This window comes from Populus euphratica, unplaced genomic scaffold (genome assembly GCF_000495115.2).
Source record: "Populus euphratica unplaced genomic scaffold, PopEup_1.0 scaffold6.1, whole genome shotgun sequence".
Taxonomy (NCBI): Eukaryota; Viridiplantae; Streptophyta; class Magnoliopsida; order Malpighiales; family Salicaceae; genus Populus; species Populus euphratica.
In genome coordinates this window covers 2,736,876-2,757,585 of record NW_011499849.1, presented here as the reverse complement: position 1 = coordinate 2,757,585, position 20,710 = coordinate 2,736,876, and the positions used below count along the sequence as shown (strand labels likewise).

At 35.2% G+C, this 20,710-nt stretch overlaps 1 protein-coding gene across 4 annotated transcripts; it reads right to left on the bottom strand.

Moving 5' to 3' along the window:
- On the bottom strand, window positions 1-7,456 carry LOC105120612 (probable E3 ubiquitin-protein ligase HIP1). Of its 4 annotated transcripts, XM_011018878.1 has the most exons (8): window positions 7,121-7,285; window positions 3,500-5,282; window positions 2,530-2,596; window positions 2,347-2,450; window positions 1,723-1,773; window positions 910-1,008; window positions 687-827; window positions 1-607 (listed from the first exon to the last, which is right to left on the bottom strand). In XM_011018878.1, the coding sequence occupies exons 2-8, from the start codon at window positions 5,198-5,200 to the stop codon at window positions 476-478; spliced, it is 2,295 nt and encodes a 764-aa protein (XP_011017180.1). In that variant the 5' UTR covers window positions 5,201-5,282; window positions 7,121-7,285; the 3' UTR covers window positions 1-475. The 4 variants fall into 4 exon arrangements, with proteins under 4 accessions (XP_011017180.1, XP_011017178.1, XP_011017177.1 ...); XM_011018876.1 differs by lacking the exons at window positions 2,347-2,450; window positions 2,530-2,596 and adding an exon at window positions 7,292-7,456 and having other exon boundaries at window positions 1,723-1,776; window positions 7,121-7,151; XM_011018875.1 differs by lacking the exons at window positions 2,347-2,450; window positions 2,530-2,596 and having other exon boundaries at window positions 1,723-1,776.
- Window positions 7,457-20,710: the final 13,254 nt, after the last annotated feature.

Here is a 20,710-nt window from a genome sequence, read left to right as displayed (position 1 = left end):
AATTCTCCAAAAACTCCAGAATTGCAAATATAAGAGGTCAGTACTTGAAACAGAAAAATAAAATAAAAATAAGGCAGTTGAATATTCAATTGATATCATAAAACTACTCGTTCAACGATAAATAAAATGTATGAAACCAGTTTTTGCAATTCCCACTTCTTTTGAAAGTTGCGGCATCCACCAACTTTCAATGATAAATAAATTTGGAATCCCACTTCTGCGTCCCCACTTCTTTTGACAGTTGCAACATCCACTAGCATTTATGTTTTCTTTCTTTATTTGTGTTTTTTCTTTTTTTGAAAAAATGACTCCTGACTTGCCAAGACAATGAGGGCAACCAGAATAGGTGGTGTATGGCAGCGCTCACCATCCAGTAACCAAAATATGAGATAATTTCCAGGGCCACGCCTCTCACGTTTTCAGCGTACAACCGTGTACCAACCGTGTGTAATGGCCTTAACATCTTTACCCTTTCTCATGTAGCAAGTCCTGTTGTTTTGCAGATGGGGCACCAATTCTTGTGCATCAGCCACTGCTTAACACACTCCACGTGGAAATCATGTCCGCAGTCCAGCGTTCCAAGATCTTCTCCATCATTGTATTCCTCCTGCAAGGAAGAAAATAATTAGTGAAGCAAAGAAGAGCCTCTGGACTCAAGGCACCAATCCAGAGGACAAAATCATTACCTGGCAAATGCAGCATGGTTCAGCCTCCACCTTCGCTCCAACAGCAACAGAGTATTTCTGCTGTTTTAAGTTGTTTACTATAGTTTCTTCGCTCAATCCAGTACTGACATTCCCAATGCGCTCTTCCAAAGCCAGCAACTCCTGTAATTCCAGAAAAGAAATCCATTACAAGAAGAGTCTTCACAACAAAAAAGACACCAAGAAACCGTTTCTTAGATTCTACCTCATAAGACATGTTATCAACATCAAGCCGCATATCCCTATGCCTATCATACATGTCAGCTGCTCCAAGCAAAACTGATTGGTCAAGAATCATAACATCCTGCACACAAGCAGGAGCGGAAGTTAAAAATCTGATACTATTGAGAATACAAGTGAGTTCACTCATCTGTTAGCATGAGAGTGTTTATATAATGGGAGAAAATTTCCTGGTTGTTCATCCCACCATACTACAATTAAAAACTAACATACACAAGCCCCAGGATTAATTATCAGTTGGGGAATCACAAAATGTTTAGCATCTGTACCTCAGAAGTGCATGTTCTGAATGCGTAAAATGTCATTCAGATGGCAGTGAATGGACCAGAATAAGAGCCTCAAGTTAAATGCCCGAGTAACATCTCATGCAAATTGGGGTCAACAGTTCACATATTTAGAATATGCGGGTTCCAGATCTTTTGTTGTGCTAAAAAGGAAAATGAATCTGGTGAACAGACTTCGCTTGATAATGGCCTTATTATTTCCACAACTTATCCCAGATCAAAGTGACTCGTGAACATTTCAGAACCATAATAAGATCGAAACCGATATAAATATATAAATTGTTTAGCAGCTATAACTATCCACTGTTTGTGGCTTAAAGATTTGTTTTCAAGCCATCAACCACCAGCAGCTTATAAATAAATAAAAAGAAAAGAAGAAGAAGCAAATTACACATACAGCTCATCTTTCCAGCAGCAAATTACACATACAGCTCATCTTTCCAATTAACATGTAATAAACTGAAACATACACCAAGAGTTTCTACAATTCCTACCTCAAATCGCAAGCTTTCACCCCTACGCATGAGATCCAAGACATTGCGAATCTGCTATACAAATAGAAAAACCAAATTAAGCTCCACAATCATTTGCCGAGACTCACAAACATCAGGGAACTTGGAAAATGATAGGCATCAATCTATGGAACTAAATGCAACACACACTATTACACCATCCCCCCCCCCCCCCCCCCCCCCCCCTCTTACGTATCATTAATTTTTCTTTATTCAAATTCAGTATGGCAGCTGACATAATCAGAACAGATAAAACACAGCTATTGGATGAAAAAGGAGGTCTACGAAGATAATTGATTAAACTTGTGGATATAAAAGATTGACAATGAATAAAGTTCAAAATCACTCACCAAGTTCATGTTAATACTTTGGGATTAATTGGTATAAGTTCCAATTTCTACGTGTAATTTTCATGATTTTGGTTTCCAGTTTTTATGGTGGTGACTCTTAATGTACAATTGGTTATAGTGTATGTGGCCTGTACAGGTGACATTATACATACTGGATATTCCTCATCCACTGAGGATGTTTGCCACAATAATTTGTTTGGTGAAGAAACAAGGAAGAGAAATCCAAAATCTGGTGACTTAATATACAATTGATAACCATCGACCTCTTACCAGCCAAACTCTGACCAGTTGGCAATCCACCACAGCGGATACCATTGCCAACCAGCAGATGGCCATCAACTAACCAATGGCGACCAGTGACTCCAACTAAAAGGTTAACAACAGATTAATTCTGACCAGTCAACTATTGGCAACCTCTGACTGTTTGGCAATCAAGTACTGGTGGCTGCCAACTGACAGTGGTGGATGGTAGTGATTGAGAATGAGAGGGGACAGTTAGTGAAAACCTGCAGAAACGATATCTAAAATTAAAAAATAAAAACTACCAGCAGAACTTCTGAGTTTTTGGTTTTTCAAAGTTCCAAAAACTTTTAGGAAACATGAAAAGAAAACTCATAAGAGCAGTTTTTAGAGACCAAGAACAAAAACCCGAAATAACTATCAGAAGGGGTATGTGTCAAGCACACTGTAAAAGAGTAGATTGAGTCCTATCATGCTTGCTTTAAGTAACACAATAAAAAATTAAAGGAGCCCAACTCATCACCAGAAAGATGTCCACAGTGAAGCATGGTATTATATTATAAAAGGAACAACTTTGAATAGTAATGACTGTCTTGAAATCAAAAAAATTCACTAACTTCTAGTCAATACAAAGTTTACCACACAAAAATCAGAAAGCAATATTCATGCATAACAAAACGCACGGACTTTTTAATGATTATTATGTCAATTTAATCGACAAATTTAACTGCCAAAAGAAACTAAGAAAGAAAATGCGTTGTATTCTTCCAAGATGTTTGAAAGGAGAGACAGAGAAAAGGAAATTTCTCCTAACTCCATAAATCTCTGTTGTTGGCCGACCAAAGTTGCCACAAAGTTATACTTCATTAACAGGAAGCTAGCAAGTTGATAAAGCATTATCCAGCACTTGCTTATAAGCCAGAACTTAACCTTCAGTAGAAATACCCTAGCAAGTTGATACAGCATTATCCAGCACTTGCATATAAGCCAGAACTAAACCTTCAGTAGAAATACAGAGAGAGAGAGAGAAAGAGAGAGAGAAGGAAAGAAAAGAGAACTTTGATGACAACTAGCAATGGTAAGGAAAAATGAAGATAACATCAAATGTCAAACCACCTTTAAAATTAAATGAAAATACTTAAAATCCTCACAGAAGACAAGAAACAGACCTCGGAGACAACAAGCCTGCTTCTTCCTTCACTGGACAAAGCCCGCAGAGGATAAGGAATTCCCAGTACACCATCACCTTGTCTCTCCAACCATGATGCTGATCTTGGATGTGGTCGATGAAGACCCTGGTTACCAGCTCCAGATGAAGGCACTGTATCTTCTGAGCTGGAAGCACCAGAATGGAAAGGGGAATGAGTACTGCTCTGGCCTCCAGTATCAGCAGCAGCAGCAGCAGAAGAGGAAAACAATGATCGACGAGCATACTCAGCTAGTCTTCGTGAATTTCTTGAAGGAGGATTGGTATGAGGACCCCAGGTTGGGGCAGATAGAGGGTGGATACCTGGACTTGCACCAGTCCGAGATGTAGAACCAACATTTCCAGGTCCACTTACCTGTCCACTGGTTAAGCTTCTATTGGCTGGATTCCTAACTGAAGTTCTCAACTCAGTTGCAGGAGCAAATATAGGATGTTCCCATATGTGTCTTGTTATGTTTCTTGCATTGGGTTCGTCTCTATCATCCAAGCTAATGGAACTTGATGAAGTACCGGTTCTCGAGCTTGAGCTTTCATTCCATCTAAATGATTGCACATTCTGTGGCAAAGCTGGAGCTGGGATAACTGGCTGATTTTGAGTTATACTATCCATGGCGGATGATGACCTGAAGTCCAACGAATGATCAATCGGAAGAGTTCTTGATGACCGGTGGGAGGATGATAAACTGGAACGCCTTACGGTGCTTCCTGTAGAAAATAAAGAGGGGGGAGAAGATTCTTGATTTGAAGAATTGATCCTCAAACGGAAATTTCTATGGGAGCTTTCTGCACGTTCAGCAACTGCTGATTCTGGGATAGCATCACAAGCTAGTCCTCTCACTCCAAGTCCAAGTCTGGGGTTCACTTGTTCCGATGGAGCAGATATACTTAAACTGCTGCCTGCATCATATCGAGTGGGAACCCCAGGCCATGGATTACTCTCTGACCGCTGATAGAAGCTAGAACTTCCAGCCACAGATGACTGGCCAATATTCCCCTCAACAGCCTTTCTTTTGCAGGATTGTCGGCGACCATCCAATGAACAACCTGGTCTTCCATCATTCTGTTCCACTAAGTATCCCCCATTTCCAGGACGCAAGAAATTATCTGGACCACTAGTAGGTGAGTTCCGCTCACTTTCTGGCCCAATAGGCTTGTAAATAGCAGAGGCATCCATTACTTGACAATTATCACCCCCATGACCAACAAAACCAGCATTCAAGTTGATATTCTGTGGAATTGCATCCGAATTGGAAATCCGCTCATATTGTGGGTTCACATTTACCCTGTTTAGTGAAAGAATATTTGTTGGTTCATATCGCCTTTCTTCTAACCTTGGACCAGCTCCAGCAGAGCTACTCGCGGAAGATGACCATCCATGTTCCAGTTTCCGATCATCATGACTTGCCTGGTTTTGTTGCCCACTGGAACTGGGTTCACCTAAGCTCCAGCCACTCAAATTTTGCCGTTCTTGATCAATAGAATTCGCATATGGATTGTTCATGTGACTAGGTGATAGCATAAACTCCGTCAATCGGTTTTCCGCTGGATTTCGCATGTTACTCAAGCAAATTTGCTGATCTATGATCGCATTACCAGATGTGGATCCATGGTCAAAGTCCAGGGTTTCTGGCAAGGAGCCAATGATACTTCTCTGCCCTTGCATTAGGGCTAATGTCAATGTCCCTTATAAATTATAGGTAAAAGACTGAAGAAAATTCCAACACAAACAGCAATATGCACTACACCTGAAAAAAAAAATACCATAAAGAAAATGATATCTAATACCAAAAGGATAGGAATAAAATAATCAATTCAAACTAGAAATCAGTCAAGATCAATATGTTCTAATTTGTCTAGAAATTTGGAAAATATATGCACTTCTATTCATATAGAAGCTTAGGATTGCTCACAAGGCCAAGAAGATGAGGGCAGTGGAATTTTTTTCTGGATTTGAGCAAAAGATTTATACCCAAACCAACCCACATTATAATTTTATTAGCCATTAAGATAGTTTATGAGCACTTTTTTTCCTATATAAAATAAGAATAATGAGTGTATGAGGAGAATGTATTGGGAGTGCAAGGATATCATTCAAGTAAGTACTGGATAAACTTTCAACATGCAAAAGCCTACATAACTTCATATCAACAAAAACAAAAAACTAAGGATCACATTGTGGTAAAGAAGTATATATTTTTGGGCCTATCCAATGAACTTTTCATACCATACACCCAAGTAAACTTTCTATTCATACCTTCCCTTTCCCAAACATCAAAACCAAATTCTGACCACAACTCAACAGTCATACACCAAAAGAGACAATTAAAATGAGATGAAATAAAGAAATCAACTGCAAAGAAGGTCCAACTCAAATTCATAACCAACCAAATCAAATAATCAAAGGGAAAGAATATCTTAGTATCAACAACAAAAAGCGGATGCTCGAATCAAACACATCCATAGATAGACACAGCAGAGATTAAAAGGCAAACTTTTTTCTAGCTCCTCAACAACCACTCAGGACCAATCTCATGAACTCAAAATCAGCTTAACACCATGTTTGAAACCAATTCCACGATGAAATTGAATTCATTTCTTACGGTAAAATTGAAATCTATTGATTTTGGACTTGAATTCTTTGTTTGGAATGAAATTAGAACAATTGAATTCAATAATTTTTTTTTTAATATTGGACAATAAACAAATGAGATTTTAGTTTTAACATATCACTCCTAGAGCTGTATTCTAAAATAAAAGGTTAAAAACAAACGTTGGCTCTTGGAGTAGAGATTTTAGTTCTAAACTGGTCTCTGTTCTCCGTCTTCTACATATGGGTGGATGAGAACAAAGGGTTTATGTTGTAAAAAAAGAGGGGAAAAAAAACAAGAGCGAAGGTTTTCCCTTATTCACGAACTCTGTCCATCCTCTCTCTATCTGTTTTATTCTTCTCAATTCCCTTTACCTTATCTCGTCTTATCTCTTAACGGGTGGCTTTTGATTTTTTACAAGGAGGTCGATGACTGTAATTTTGAGGAAACTGCGTTTTACTATTGCGATGAGAGTTTGTTTCACTTTGGGGTTGAAATGTGGTGTTTTGTTGATGATATTCATTGAAAAAACGTATTTAGCTGGTTGGAGATTGAAGAAATTACGGCTACGGATAGGTTCAGTTGAGCTTTTGAAATCACGGGAGGACAAGTTCTACGGATACGGCTAGGTTCAGTTGAGCTTTTGAAATCACGGACGAGTTTATTCTTGGATACAGAATTTGCGATGGTAATAGTAACGAATTCTCATCAAATCTGGGTAAGATTTGAAACCGCACAAAAATCAATTCTGCAGTCAATTAAGTGATTCCAAACACGAGAATATTTTAAATAAATAAATTAAAAAAAAGTTACAACAAAGAGAAAAAAAAGAAGAAAAAAGCTTATAGAAATGGAAACAAACAAAACCCCACATAAAATTAGCTTTTATCAGCTCAATGAAATAACAACAAAAATCAAACAATCAAACACAATAACCAATCATATCGTCAACCGATCAAGCTAAAAAATTGAATTAACACCGAAAAAAAGTTTACCTAAGAAAAGAGAGCCGATCGATCTAACAATCTGCAGTAAGAAAACAAAAGGAATAAATTATTAGGCCTCAACAACACCAAAAAAATGAAGGAAGAAGCCTCCTTTCTTCTATGTTGGCCTCTCTTTCTCGAGAAAAGAAAGAGAAAAATAAATAAAAACAAAACCCTCACCGAAAGAAAGGAGAGAGAGAGGGGGAGAAGGGAAGAGGAGGAGGAGGAGGATATGAGATATGAGGGATGCAATGTATGTTTGTATGTATGCAAGGGAGAAAAAGGTAGAGAGATTAAAAGAGGACAGTAATCAGTAATTTACTAAATAACCCATTCGACCACCAAGAAATAGAGAGATGAAAGAGAGAATGATCGGTTTCTCTAAACAAGGACTTCATTATTAATTATATAATTCAAATAAAAATACAAACAACGACATCAACACCAAATAGCAACAACAACTAGGCAAAGGAGGTGTCCCCCTCTTGGGCCGCTTACCAGCTCTTCCTCCCTCCTCTCCATGTGACTTTTCTTTTCCTTTTTCTTTTCCTTTTCTTTTAATACTTCACTGTTTGATTAGGGAAACTAATTTTGGAATTATACAAAATATTTACCACTCTTTGCCCATCCATTCACACACACAAAATAACTGATCTCTAAACTTTAAAACGAAGAACAAGAAAATTAATATCAGCAACAATTTACTAGTGTGAGCTGGATGACAGTATATAATGATTTCATTGAAAGAATGTTGACTGTCTTGTAACATTGCATGTATTCAGTCTTAATGAGATTGTTACGAGGATGTTTTTTTTATTTTAATTTCAACAGTGAAACATTTTTTTTAATTTTTTTTTTTGGGGAAAAAAAAGAAAAACAGCGGTAAACTTGCAATAATAATAAATGAGAAAAGAAAACAGAGATAAAAAAAGAACAAAAACAGCGGTAAACTTGCAACAATAATAAATGAGAAAAGAAAACAGAGATGGCTATCATTTAAAGCGAGGCCGGGGAGAGATGAGGAAGGAGGAAAGAATGGTCTCTACTTCCAATGCGCGGCTAAGCCAACGGGGCCCATGCCCACCTTGTTGTTTCCATCTTCTTCACGCCAAGCACTCCTCCTCTTTTTTTTTCTTTGTTTTTTTTACCATCACATGTGTGTTTTTTTCCACGCCAAGCACTCCTCCTCTTTTCTTTTTTTTTTACCATCACATGTGTGTTTTTTTAGGTGACTGGACCTGCAATATGTGTTGCTGTGTGTGTGTGTGTTTTGAGTTGTCACAAAAATTACAAAATTTAATCTTGCATATGTGGCACTGAATAATTGTTTGGGGCCCGCTGTTAGATGACTTAGAATTTCTTGCCTTACCTAAAAATCTAATTGCTTTTTTGACTAACTATTTACGTACTTATTTCCTGTTACATGGCTTTTGTTTTTGGTTATGTTTTTTTTTTTTATCCTTCCTTAAGTACATGTATCACAGACGAAGAGGAGGTTAGGGCATGCCCTAAGGGTTAAATGTAGTACATTGTCGGCGTAGATGAGGGCGGTGGAATTTATCAAAATTGGGATGCTTGTTTAGATGGGTATCAATCGGGTATCAATCAATCTTTAGGTTTACAAGAATCCAAGTAGCCCTCCAAATTGACAGCAGTATTTATTTACTTTGCCTGAGAAAGGCCCCCCCAAGTTCCCTTGCAGGTACCTTGGCAGGTTCCGTCTAAACTTCCTTTAAAAATCTAGCCTCTTGCCCTTCATATCTTAATCGTGGCGTGGGCCTATTATTCTTCTCGGCTTTGGTCCCTTGGCACCCTTTTTATTTTCATTATTATTGTTGTTATTATTTACTTGTTTCCTCTCCTCTCCTTCAAAGAAGGTTGGTTGCCCCGCCTTTTCTTACGTGTAATCTTTTCTGTGTAATTATTTCTGGCCACGAAAATGGGCTCTAATCTGTCCACATGGATTATGCTTAGATAAACCATAGCGTAAGGGCACATTTCAAAGTTATTTGAATATTAATTCGGAAGGAGATAAGATTGATTATTCTCCCATTTTAATAAGTGAATATTTAGAAACCTGCAACGCTATTGTCAATGTAGAAAAAACTTGGGACAGCCGAAGGCATGGTGGCTAAGGAAAACGCCAAGGCCACTCCTATCTATCAATTTTTTGTTTCTTTTTAACTTCGCTCCAGTTTCACGTGGCCCAACACTTGAATGTAATAATTGAAAAATATGGAGTAAGCAAGTTAATTTGACTTTTTTTTTTTTCCTCAATACATACTATCGGCTATGGGGGCAGCAGAGGAAGACTATGGGCTGGATGTTAATGAAGAACGAGTCCTCTAGCAAAAGGGATTATAGTTGATGGCAATTATGAGATTAGGTCTCAAAGCTTTTATGAAAGGTGGGTGTGTGGTTATAGAAGCAATTAATTTGAGGGGGCAAAACTCATGAGCCTCATCTGGGTCTGCGAGAACACAAAGATTGAGATGACCCACCTCCATCAGCATGTGTGAGCATATGTGGAGAGGTGGAAGTTGGATCCTGGGTAATGATTAAGCACATGACAACCCTGTTCCTCCAGAATTAAATCTAAACATAAGAGAAAACAAGGCTGAAAAACACAAGATGGTTCGTATGAACCTGAGAGGGCACAAGATCGCCTGGCGACTAATGACCTCAAGCCACAGCCACTCGATTCCTGTCTTGACTTTAAACAGCACAAGGATGGCCTGCGAGAAAAACAACCATCTCGTTCAAACCGCAGGTAATGGCTCGGTTATTGGACGCACACACAAGATAAACAAGACGTCAAGTGTCACACAAGCATTCACGGGAAAAGGAGGGGGGGAGAATAAAATACTTCATCAATGAAAGGGATGCTCGTTGCCAACCGAGAGATTAAACTTGAAGGATGGAGGAAAGAGAAAAGAAGAGTGAAAGGAAAAAAAGAAAACCATCGTACTAGGTCCACTTGCTATATGTAATTCGACAGCAGGGCACTAGTTCGGGATTCATTGACAATGCAGCTTTCTGTCGTCATTGTAAGTAACTCAGTTTCAAAATAATCCATAGCACTAACGCTTTCTTATTAAAAAAGTAAAAAGAAAAAAAGGAAAAAAAAAAAGTGAAATTGAGGCGAATGAGTACTCTGGAATTATTTTCAGCTTCCATATGACAATTCACAATGAATGCACTGACCAAACCACCTTGCGAGGTGCGGCTTTAATGTATTGTATTGCAGACGCAGTATCATGTATATATATTGTCAAGGGTAGAGAGAGAGGTTGGTGGTGGAGCAGGCTATGGGTATTTCACCCACCAAACAACCCAGTAATAACCCACAATCCCCTACAGGTGGAGTTGGGCACAAATCAACTATAAGCCCACAGCTAAAAAACGCAATAAATAAAGAAAACCCAGTGCTTGAAAGCATGTTACAAGCCTATCCAAATAAAAAAGCCTATTGTTTTGGCTCTTAAATATATTCAAGTGTTATTCAGATTACAACTTTTTTTAAAAAATCAGTCTTTTCAACGATAAGAGAGAGAGAGAGCTCAAGATTACCCACATAGTTTGATCGTACAGCTCCAGCACCAGTTCAAGTTAAGAACACAAAAGGGAATATGAACTTGATAGGAATTACGATCCAAGAGGGGACATGTGATTAAACTACTAATAACCAATTCCGATTCAAATGATTTACCAGCATCTCACTCTGCATCAGCTGACAGAGCAAGGCCCATAAATTAAGAGACGTTGCACGGCATCATTATATAAAAGATATATCCAGGATTCATAATTCATGAGAAAACAATCCAAATATGCCACAGCCGAGTTCAGAAATGGAACACATAACAAGGTAAGCTTAAAGTTTCTTGAGAGGGAAGGGGAGATTAATAGGTATCCAGATGCTAGAGAACAGAGCATAGGCGGATACAAGTCCAATTGCAAGGGCAAGGCTGGGAAGAATACGGTAAATAACATCTTCTCATAGATACAAAGAAACAATATACCATCAATAGAACAATAGCAAGATCATAAAGCCAGGTGAAGCAGCCGATACTCAAAGATTTAATATTCGAACTTGCCATCATCCAACACTTTGATCTTGTTGCTTCTACTGGAGAAAAAACAACTCATATCAGGCACAGGAAATCTGCACATGAATTACAGGAAGAATCTCTGCGCAGTTCCTTTAACAGGATGGGAGAAAAGAAAACTACAAAAAGTTAGAACATGTGTTCACCTCGAATGACAAAGCCATTCCTTCAATGGATTCTAAACCCCTTCTTGAATATACTAACCCTGAGCATTAGGGTTAGCATCCACTTCTCATCAAAAACTAAACTCTTCCAATAAATTCAGTTTATGGTTTCTAAACCACTTCTCAAATATATTGTTTCAGGCAACAATAACCCTGAGTAGTCAAGTTTCCATAAATCTTAGAAAATAACTCTTTCAATGAATTCCTTCTATGGTTTTCAAATTCCTCTTGAATCATTTGTCCTTGATATGCTTGAGGTTAATATCTACATGGTTTCAAAATTAATTCTATCCGCTTTTGACTTGGACAATCAATCTGCAAGCTTATCTGCAATATCATCCAAGTCAAAAGCTTTCTCCCTCTAAAATGGATAGCAACTGTTGAGCAGTTTAAGCATCTGCAGACATGTTACCATCGATGAGCCTAGATGTCCTAACCCGTGCTCCAGGTAGGAAAAACAACATTTATTAGCACCACCTTGAGGGGGAAAAACTGACTTATCATGAGAAAACAGAACGCGTGAACGCAGAAACTAGCTAAATTCCATGTATACTTGGCCACTATAATATGTCAAATATTGCTTCAGAAAGAAGTCACAGTTATAAATGTAACAGACGCGCATCAGACAGTAAACGATGTAGTAGAAGTGGGTATTAAAGTAAAAGGCAGTCTCACGATGTTGAGAACATAACTAAGGTTGAAGTACAAAGAGAAAACAGAGATATTGTGACAATTTGTCAAAATATGTAATTTTTACCATCAAATTGTTTCATATATTTTTGGAACTCCATAAACTTTGGAGTCTTGACTGCCAATCATACTTTCTTAGTTCAAATGAAACAAGCATATCAAGAAAATATTGCAATTGTAAGAAACATAGCCATGTCGCTAAGATGTTAATCCAAATCAGTTACAGCGATACAGGTTATGCTACTTAAAAAGCCTGACAATAATCTTCCACTTGCATTCACGATGCAATAGGAAAAGCAATAATCAATAGTACGTGTATAATTTACATGCTATGTATGAACAAATAATAGCGCTTCCTAATAGCAAGAAAAAGAACGCGTGAAAAAAAAATTAGGGTCGGAAATGTGACAATAATGGTGGATATAATCCAGCTAAATCAATTGGCCTAGATATCATAAGAATCTTACCAGCTCATTGGATTGGCTGCCTGATGGACACTGGAAACTGGAAATAGAAACAGGTCTAGTTGTGACTAAACCATTGAGTTCTCTACTCAATCTTAAAGAATATCAAGATAGATCATTTTTCATATCAACAGAGCAGTCATTATGTACTTCAGCCTCGGCAATGTCAGGTGTGAGGAATCCATCATGCTGAGTGCCATTGTTGTGTACAGCAGAAATACATTCTTCAGCACAGGAACTTAACATTCTCAGGAATGCTATTTCCTCAGTGAGACTTGACAGATACCTGACACTGAACAAACAAAGCCTGCAGGTAGATAATATAATGAGGTTTTGCAAAAGCAACAAAAATCAATTGAATCAAATAATTCTTTATCGAGATTGCCAAAAATCTTGAAACTTAATCTAAATAGAAAAAAACTCAATAGAGAAGATAAATAATAAATCCATTCAAAAAAAGAAACATATTAAATAGATCACTGCACACCACATTGATTTTTTAAAATGCGAAAAACAGACAAGTGGTATAACACAGCAATCTGACATGTTAGAATCAACACTGTGAGCTTGATCATGGCATCCCTGAATTATTATATTTTTTTTTTGTGGGGTGGGAATGGGTGGCCCTAGCCCTGTCAAAGTTTGAAAAATTGCCAAAATCCCCCCTACACCTAAACTTTCAAGGCACTTTTATGAAAGGGGCCGCCAAAATCAAAATTATATGTTTTGGCCCTCCCGGTTTACCAAGTCTAGATTCATCCCTGGGTATACCAATACATAAAGCCGTGTCAGTGTTTTGTTTGTGTTTATATGTATCTGGAAGTGGAAAAAAAGAAAGAAGAAATCAAGAGTAACAAAACCAGATGAAACTCACTTTAGCCTTTCCGCTCGAAGAGTTGCTTCCTTAGTTATGCTTTAATGAAAGGAAGAATGCGGAAAGCAAGTAGCCAACAATTGTGAAACAAGACCAATCTACCAGTTGCAGAATTAATTAAAAGAAAATTGCACAAATAAGTCTTTAATTGATAGTTGAATTCACACTAGTGCATCAGTAGTATCCTTATTAACAAAGGGAATGGAATGAAAAATAACTTGACTCTAAGAAAGCACCGCACAGGACCATTTTACTGCATTAAAGATTACTAATTCCTAAGATAAGCTCCAACACGTGAAGCCTGCTAACACTTCGAAGTATTCCCCGAGCATAAAAACGAGATTAATAACAAATACATAAAGCAAGTAACTAAACAACCAGCATTCGGTTCGTAGTCCTAAAAGTCCAACCTCAAATCCACAAACTCCAATAACAAAATCATAAAATCCACAACTCCTCATCAAAATAACACAACTAATTACTCAACATTGTAAGAAAAAATAACGAGAAGGAAGACCTAAAATTTAAAATTACCTCAAAATGATGAACAGGAGCATACTCGTGTAAAACCCAATCAGTCCTGACTGCATTCTTAACAGAACTCCCATAATACAAAACAAACCTATTACCTGTCCCCAAAACAACCTTCCCACCTGGACCCAGCACACCATTTCTAAACCTACCACTTCTCCAATTCCCTCCTTTTGCCTTTCTTCGTATAACAATAACAGCGCCTCTTCCTCACTTTATAACCATACGCATAACACGTAAATCAAACGGCAACTCCTCCATCAAATCATACCCATCGAGCTCATCAGTGTCGGTGGGAAAGGTGCGGTTCTAGTTTGCGAGGTAGTAATAGAGGAGTTGTTCGGCGGAAAGGTAAAACCGGCAACCTGGCGGTAGTGAGAACGACAGCGTTTTGGGGTTTTCTTTTTGTTTTGTGATTGTCTTCCATTGTAGTATTTGTGAGTGCAGCAAAGGAAAAAAAACTGTGAGGGGTTAAAAAGGGGTTTGTAAATTAGAGAGAAAGATGGGCGCCCTTGAAGTTTTTCTCTGGGCCTTCGCTCTAGTAGTGTTAAACTCCAGTGTCTGTTCTGCCTTATCCGTCTTAATTTTTCTGCTTTTCTTTTTCTTAATTTTATTTTAAGTATTTTTTCCTTTTTAACAATATTTCTTTCAAAAATTTTGGGTTTAATATTTAAGATATTGTATGGTTGTAAATAACGACTTTAATAAAAACAACTTTGATTAAAAAATTAAACCGTAAACTAATCATAACTTTATTATCAAGCTGATCATACAAATTTTGGGTTTTTTACTTTTTTTTTTATTCTTTGATTTGTCTAGGGTTTATCATCAATCTACTATAACCCTACCCTAAATGAAGATAAAAATAGCTAAGTAATTCAAAAGAACTTAGTGTTTGTTTTCAGGATTAGTGATTGATATTAGTGTTTAAGGTTTGCTTTTTGGGTTTATCATCGATCTACTATAACCCCACCCTAAATGAAGATAAAAATAGCTAAGAAATTCAAAAGAACTTAGATTTAGAATTATGGTTTGGAATTATAATTAGTTTGGAATTATTTTTTTTATTCTTTGACTTGTCTAGGGTTTACTTTTTTTTATTATTCTTTGACTTGTCTTGATATTAGTGTTTAAGGTTTGCTTTTTAGATTTAGAATTATGGTTTGGAATTATAATTAGTTTGTGGTTTGATTTTTTTTTTTTTTGTCAAAGTTGTTTCTATTCCCATCATTGCTGAGTCATTATTTTTAATCATGTCTTTGTTAAAACTATACCATTTCTTAATTATTATTATTTTGACACGTACTAGTTTGACAAATATTTTTTTTGTTACAGTAGTTTGACAAATATTTGATCAAACTGTACCAATATTAAAAAAAAATCTTTTTTTATTTTATTTTATGGAGTAAAATGTAGACTTTTCCACCACCCTAACCCAAAAGTGAAAACGTGCCCTATCCAAGCTTTGTTTCACCCTTGACTTGAGCATCCCGATTCTCAAATGCATGCTCGCCTTCTTGTGCAGTTGCCCAACTCAAGTTTATCTGGTATTGTGATAATAATAATAATTTAAAATATTTTTATTAAAAAATATATTAAAATAATTTTTATATTTTTTAAAAATTATTTTTCACATCAATATATTAAAATAATTTAAAAATATAAAAATTATTATAAGTAAAAATAATTTTTTTTAGTTTTTTAAAACATAATTTATAGCAAACACACCCTTCATCAAGTGCTTTTTAATGCTATTAACAAAAAAAAAAAACCAAGTGATTTATTGTGCCAACACTATAGCTGACGATTCGTTGCAATATAGACGACCAATTGTTTATGAACAGAACAAGTATAACATGTACTATTGACAGTATTTTTATTTTTTTTAATTACATGAGCCCAAATCGATGACCAATTTGCAAAACATTGTTAAAGATTAGAAAAATTCAATGATACGGAACCAAAATGAAAAATACGAAGAAATATAATGGCTAATTTAATATTATGAGGCAAAGTTTGTTTTCTTGGTTTTTTTATAAGTTATTTTTTTCCAATTAATTATGTCCTTTTTCAAGCCTATTTGCATCGAATAATCCTTGGAACCATTGTAAATATATCAAATTAAAGGTTCGAGAATCAACAAGTGAGAGGCATGTTAAAATGAAAAAAAGGGAGAAATCACTGTAGCTGTAGGCTCATATCTACTGTGGATTCGCACAGTATCTTAGCTTCTTTTCTTTTCCTATTCCCCTGGTTTTTGTTTCCAGGTTGTTTGCAAGAGATACGACAGGGTAAAGGGAGAAGCTGCGGAGTTTAGTGAAAAGAAAGCAAGAAAGGACAGTGTTCCATGAAAAGAGGAGAGGAGATCTAGAAAACACTATAATCAAATTCGTCCTTTATGTGCTTTTATTGAAAAAACAACACAACACAGGCAGAAACGAGGGATAAGTTGCAGAATTTAAGGAAAAGCAAGCAAGAAAGGATCATGAAAAGAGGAAGAGAAAGAAAATGAAGGGATTGGAAAACAATGTTCCAGAGATCGTGCTTTTTACTATTGTGAGCACTGTGCACTGCTGCAGTTGGTGGAGTTAGGCTGTAAATCTTTTGCTCTTTTGCTGGCTTTCTCTTCTTTTTCTCTCGACAAGGCAAAAGAAGCCGTGCGCTTTTGATCCACCAGACCATTTTCTTTCTTTTCCTCCCCCCCGCAGTTCCATCGTGTTTTTTTTTTTTTTATCATTTTTCCTATTTTTTGATCGCAGATATGATGTGAGGAAGACACCGAGAAATCGAGAAAGAAAGAGATGGCTGGAGGCGCACTAAGAGAGGGGAAGGATTGTTTCAGTTGAAAGTGGAAATCGATGAGAAACAGAGGTTTGCAATGACTCTTCTAACCCTAATTGAAATGTCAATTGTTAACCTTTCGTACATGTGAGATTCCTCATTCGCAGGTGGGTATAAGAGGTTGTGTTTGGCATTCACAAATTAAAATTCGAAACCTTTATTACCTTCCATTGAAGATTCATTGAAGTGAGATAATGAAGTTTTGGAAAGCATGAATGTGTAAAAATTGCTTCCATGGTGTATTTAAAAGAGAGACAATCACTCCAGTTGAAACACATGTTGTAGATGAGGCCGTGGCAACGTGTTTCTTCTAATTTTAATATTTTTTTGTTTAAAATAATTTTTATATATTTTTTAATTTGGTGTAAAAAATAAGTTTTTTAAAAATAAAATAATTTTATTTTAATACATTTTTAAAAAAATAATTAAAATTATTATCACTATCACAGCTTTAAAAACGTCATAAATTTTAAACAATGAAAAACTATTTAAATTTCAGCTGATTTAATAGGATTTTAAAAAAAAAATTGGTGGACCAGATGAAATTTCTTTTAAACACAGATAAATAAAATCAAAGAAAAAAAGCACAAATGACCAAAAAAATGCAAGCATGGGGATTCAATGATGATTGGAATGCATAGCGATAATCTAGTTTGTGGTTTTTCAAAATAATCCATGATACTATGAAGATCAATTATGCCTTAAACAAATTTCATTTAAAAAATAAATCAAATGCACTAGTTTAAATTTTTTTTAATATATATATTTTATAATAAAATTAAAAGAAATGTAAATTAAAAAACTTGAAAAGAGGTCAGGCAAACGTGCTTGAACCAAGTGACCCAACACACATGAATCTCTAAGAAAAGAGCCTAGGCTCGCACACCATAACCTAATTTATGTTTTTTTAGAGAAAAAACAAAGAATAAGTGTCTACTGCAGCTAACGACATGTAATTTCTTATCCAGAATTCAACTATTATAGAGATAGCTAGAAAATAAAGAAAAGTGAATTTTTTATAAAACAATTTTAATTTTTAAATATTTTTACTCAAAAATACAACAACATAAAATTCTTTATAAATCATCTAATAACCTTAAAAAGTTCAAAATCACTCAAAAAAACCAAATCATCTAGAAAAAAAATATAAATTGAATCCAATCCCCTTTTCCATGGATATTTAGAGACAAGGACAATCATCATCAAATTGCCCTCATCAAATAAAATCTGGTAACACCAAAATTTACTTTTCTTGTGACTAGAATTAATATCAACCGATGATTTTTTCCCTTCAATCAATATTCAGTTATTTTTTCTCTTCTCTCTAAACTCATAGACTAAAAAACAAGAAAAATAAACTTTTCATAAAAAATAAGTTTGGAAAAAATGGATGGGCTACCAAGGTTGAAAAATGCAAGTAGAAGGACAAAATGATGTTTTCCCCCAATACTTAGATTGACCATGATGTTTTCAGTGTTTTTAATTTTGATCCCCTGTCACTGAACTTTTCCTTAATAAAATTTGACAAATTGAAATTGGGCATATAAGGATGCAATTGTAAATAAATAAAAAATCAAAAACCGGAAAAAAACGGCTACAATATCTACAATACCAAACACTGTTATGTTTTAGTTTTCAGTATGATTTATCCTTTTACCTGGTCAAATGGAAACTTTAGAGTGCCAGATCGTGGAAAAATCGGCCTTTCTGATACTGAGTTGGCATGTTATATTGGTTTGATGGGGTAAAGTTGACGACAAATTAACGGGCTTTGATTGGTCAGAGAAGAAGAGAAAAGAACTAACGTGGCCCTTTTTATTTATTTTATCTTATAGGTTAGTTCTGGTTTCTAAAAAAATAATTTTTATTTTTGTAATTGCATCACACAAATATATATATATATATATATAAGAGGAGAGAATTTAAAGATAAATTATAATAATCAATTGAAAATATTATAAAATTAAAGAAATAATTAAAATATTAATTACTATTTCAAAAAGATTAAACTAAATTAGTTTGAAACATAAAATTAAGAGGGTTGGACCACTTTGGTTCCTTTTGGATGTTCCAAGTATGCTGGGATTGATACTTGGAAGATTTTGTTTTTTATTGTTGAAATTGAGAGTGTGATTGCCTAGCAATACTTGATTATTTTACTAGAATAAGATTTTTCATTGTATGTTTTATTTTGAGAAGATTTTGGTTAAGAAAAATATATAGTTGCAGATATTACTAACTGGAGCTTACATTTCACATTGAGAATTTTCTTAATAAACTTTTAAAAATATGATCTAGTATTCTTATCTTCTAGTTATGTGATGATGAAGAGCTCAGTTATGCTATTTTTAGCTAGTATATTAGCACTAAAATTAAAGATGAGTTTGGCTCTGAGATCATAAAAGCTAATAATAAATTTAGATTTCAGGTTATGGTATCATATCTGAGTAAATTTATGAAATATTATCAAAAGAACTCTGCACATAACATTGTTATTTTGTGTTACGGGCTCCAAGCTACTTCATACATTTAATATATATTCTCTTAGGTTTATTATAGTTTTCTAGCTGCTTCACACATTTAATATATATTTTATTAGGTTTATCATAGTTTTCTAAGTTTAAGTTTATTTTTACCTATAGACAATTCTTGAAAAGACAAGTGTGTCAAACCTTGTTGTAAAGTTGAGAATTTCTTAATTGATGGGAATAATATTCATTCCTAAAAGCTTGTATCATTATTGATCTCGTCAGTTCTTGAAAAGACAAGTGTGTCAAACCTTATTGTAAAGTTGAGAATTTCTTAATTGGTGGGGATAATATTCATTCTTAAAAGCTTGTATCATTATTGATCTCGTCTCATATTAGGATTTATTTTATAAAGAGTATATGAGTGAGATTCAAAGGAAGATCATGATAAATAATTCCGTGGTTATGACTTGTTAAGGCTTTATTTTTTTATATTTGAACTTTTAAATTTAAAAAGTTGGTTTGAGAATATTCTTCATGGTGGGAGTAACTTTTTGAAGGGCTAGAATATGAATATTCTCGTATCTACTTTTTTGTATATTGTTTCAACCCTTTCTTTAAAAAAATTAGAGTTGTTTATATGCATTTAGTGATGTATACAGTAGATGTAGATAAATATAATCCAATATTTAAGCTTGTGAAGGATGAGGATGGGGTACAAAAATAAATATGAATATCTATAAATAGCGAGAGTCTTATATATTTTATGTATTTGATAGACACTTTACCCATCATTACAGCTTCGTGTGCTTGTTAAGCGATATGGTTAAGAAGGATATCAAGAGATCTTAGTCACATTCAACATAAGTCCATAGCAGTTTATTATGATAATAGTTTAGCAAATAAGTTTTCTAAGAATCCAGTAGTGCATGGTCATGAAAAACACAGAGATGTTCATTTTCTTCTTCTAGTAAATTCACAAAGGATAAAATTGTAAAGATAGTCCATTGTCATACTTAAGAGCAAGTTGCAGATACAATGACTAAGCTCTTTAAACTCGATGTGTTCTTGAGAATGTGTGATCTAATGAATGTTTGTTTCGATCCGGATGTAAACTGATTGCTAAAGTTAATGGTGTTTTTAGTCTTTAGAGTTCGGTTTGTCTACTTGTTACAGCTATGTTGATAATTCTTATTGTTAAGGAACTTGTCATTTGCTTGGTCTATTCCTTAGCCATGTACAGCGTTATTAGAATTGCTAGACGTGGGTTGCAATCAATCTAGCTGTTTACTTCAATGAAATCTTTCTTTCCAATTCTTGTGCTTATTACATAAATAATCCATTTTTTTAAAAATACATTAATTAAAATGGTTGTGTGTTGGAGATGATGGTGGGTTAAGCATTATAAATTTACAATAATAATATGTTATTTCGTAAGGGGGAAAAGGAGATGCAGTGTTG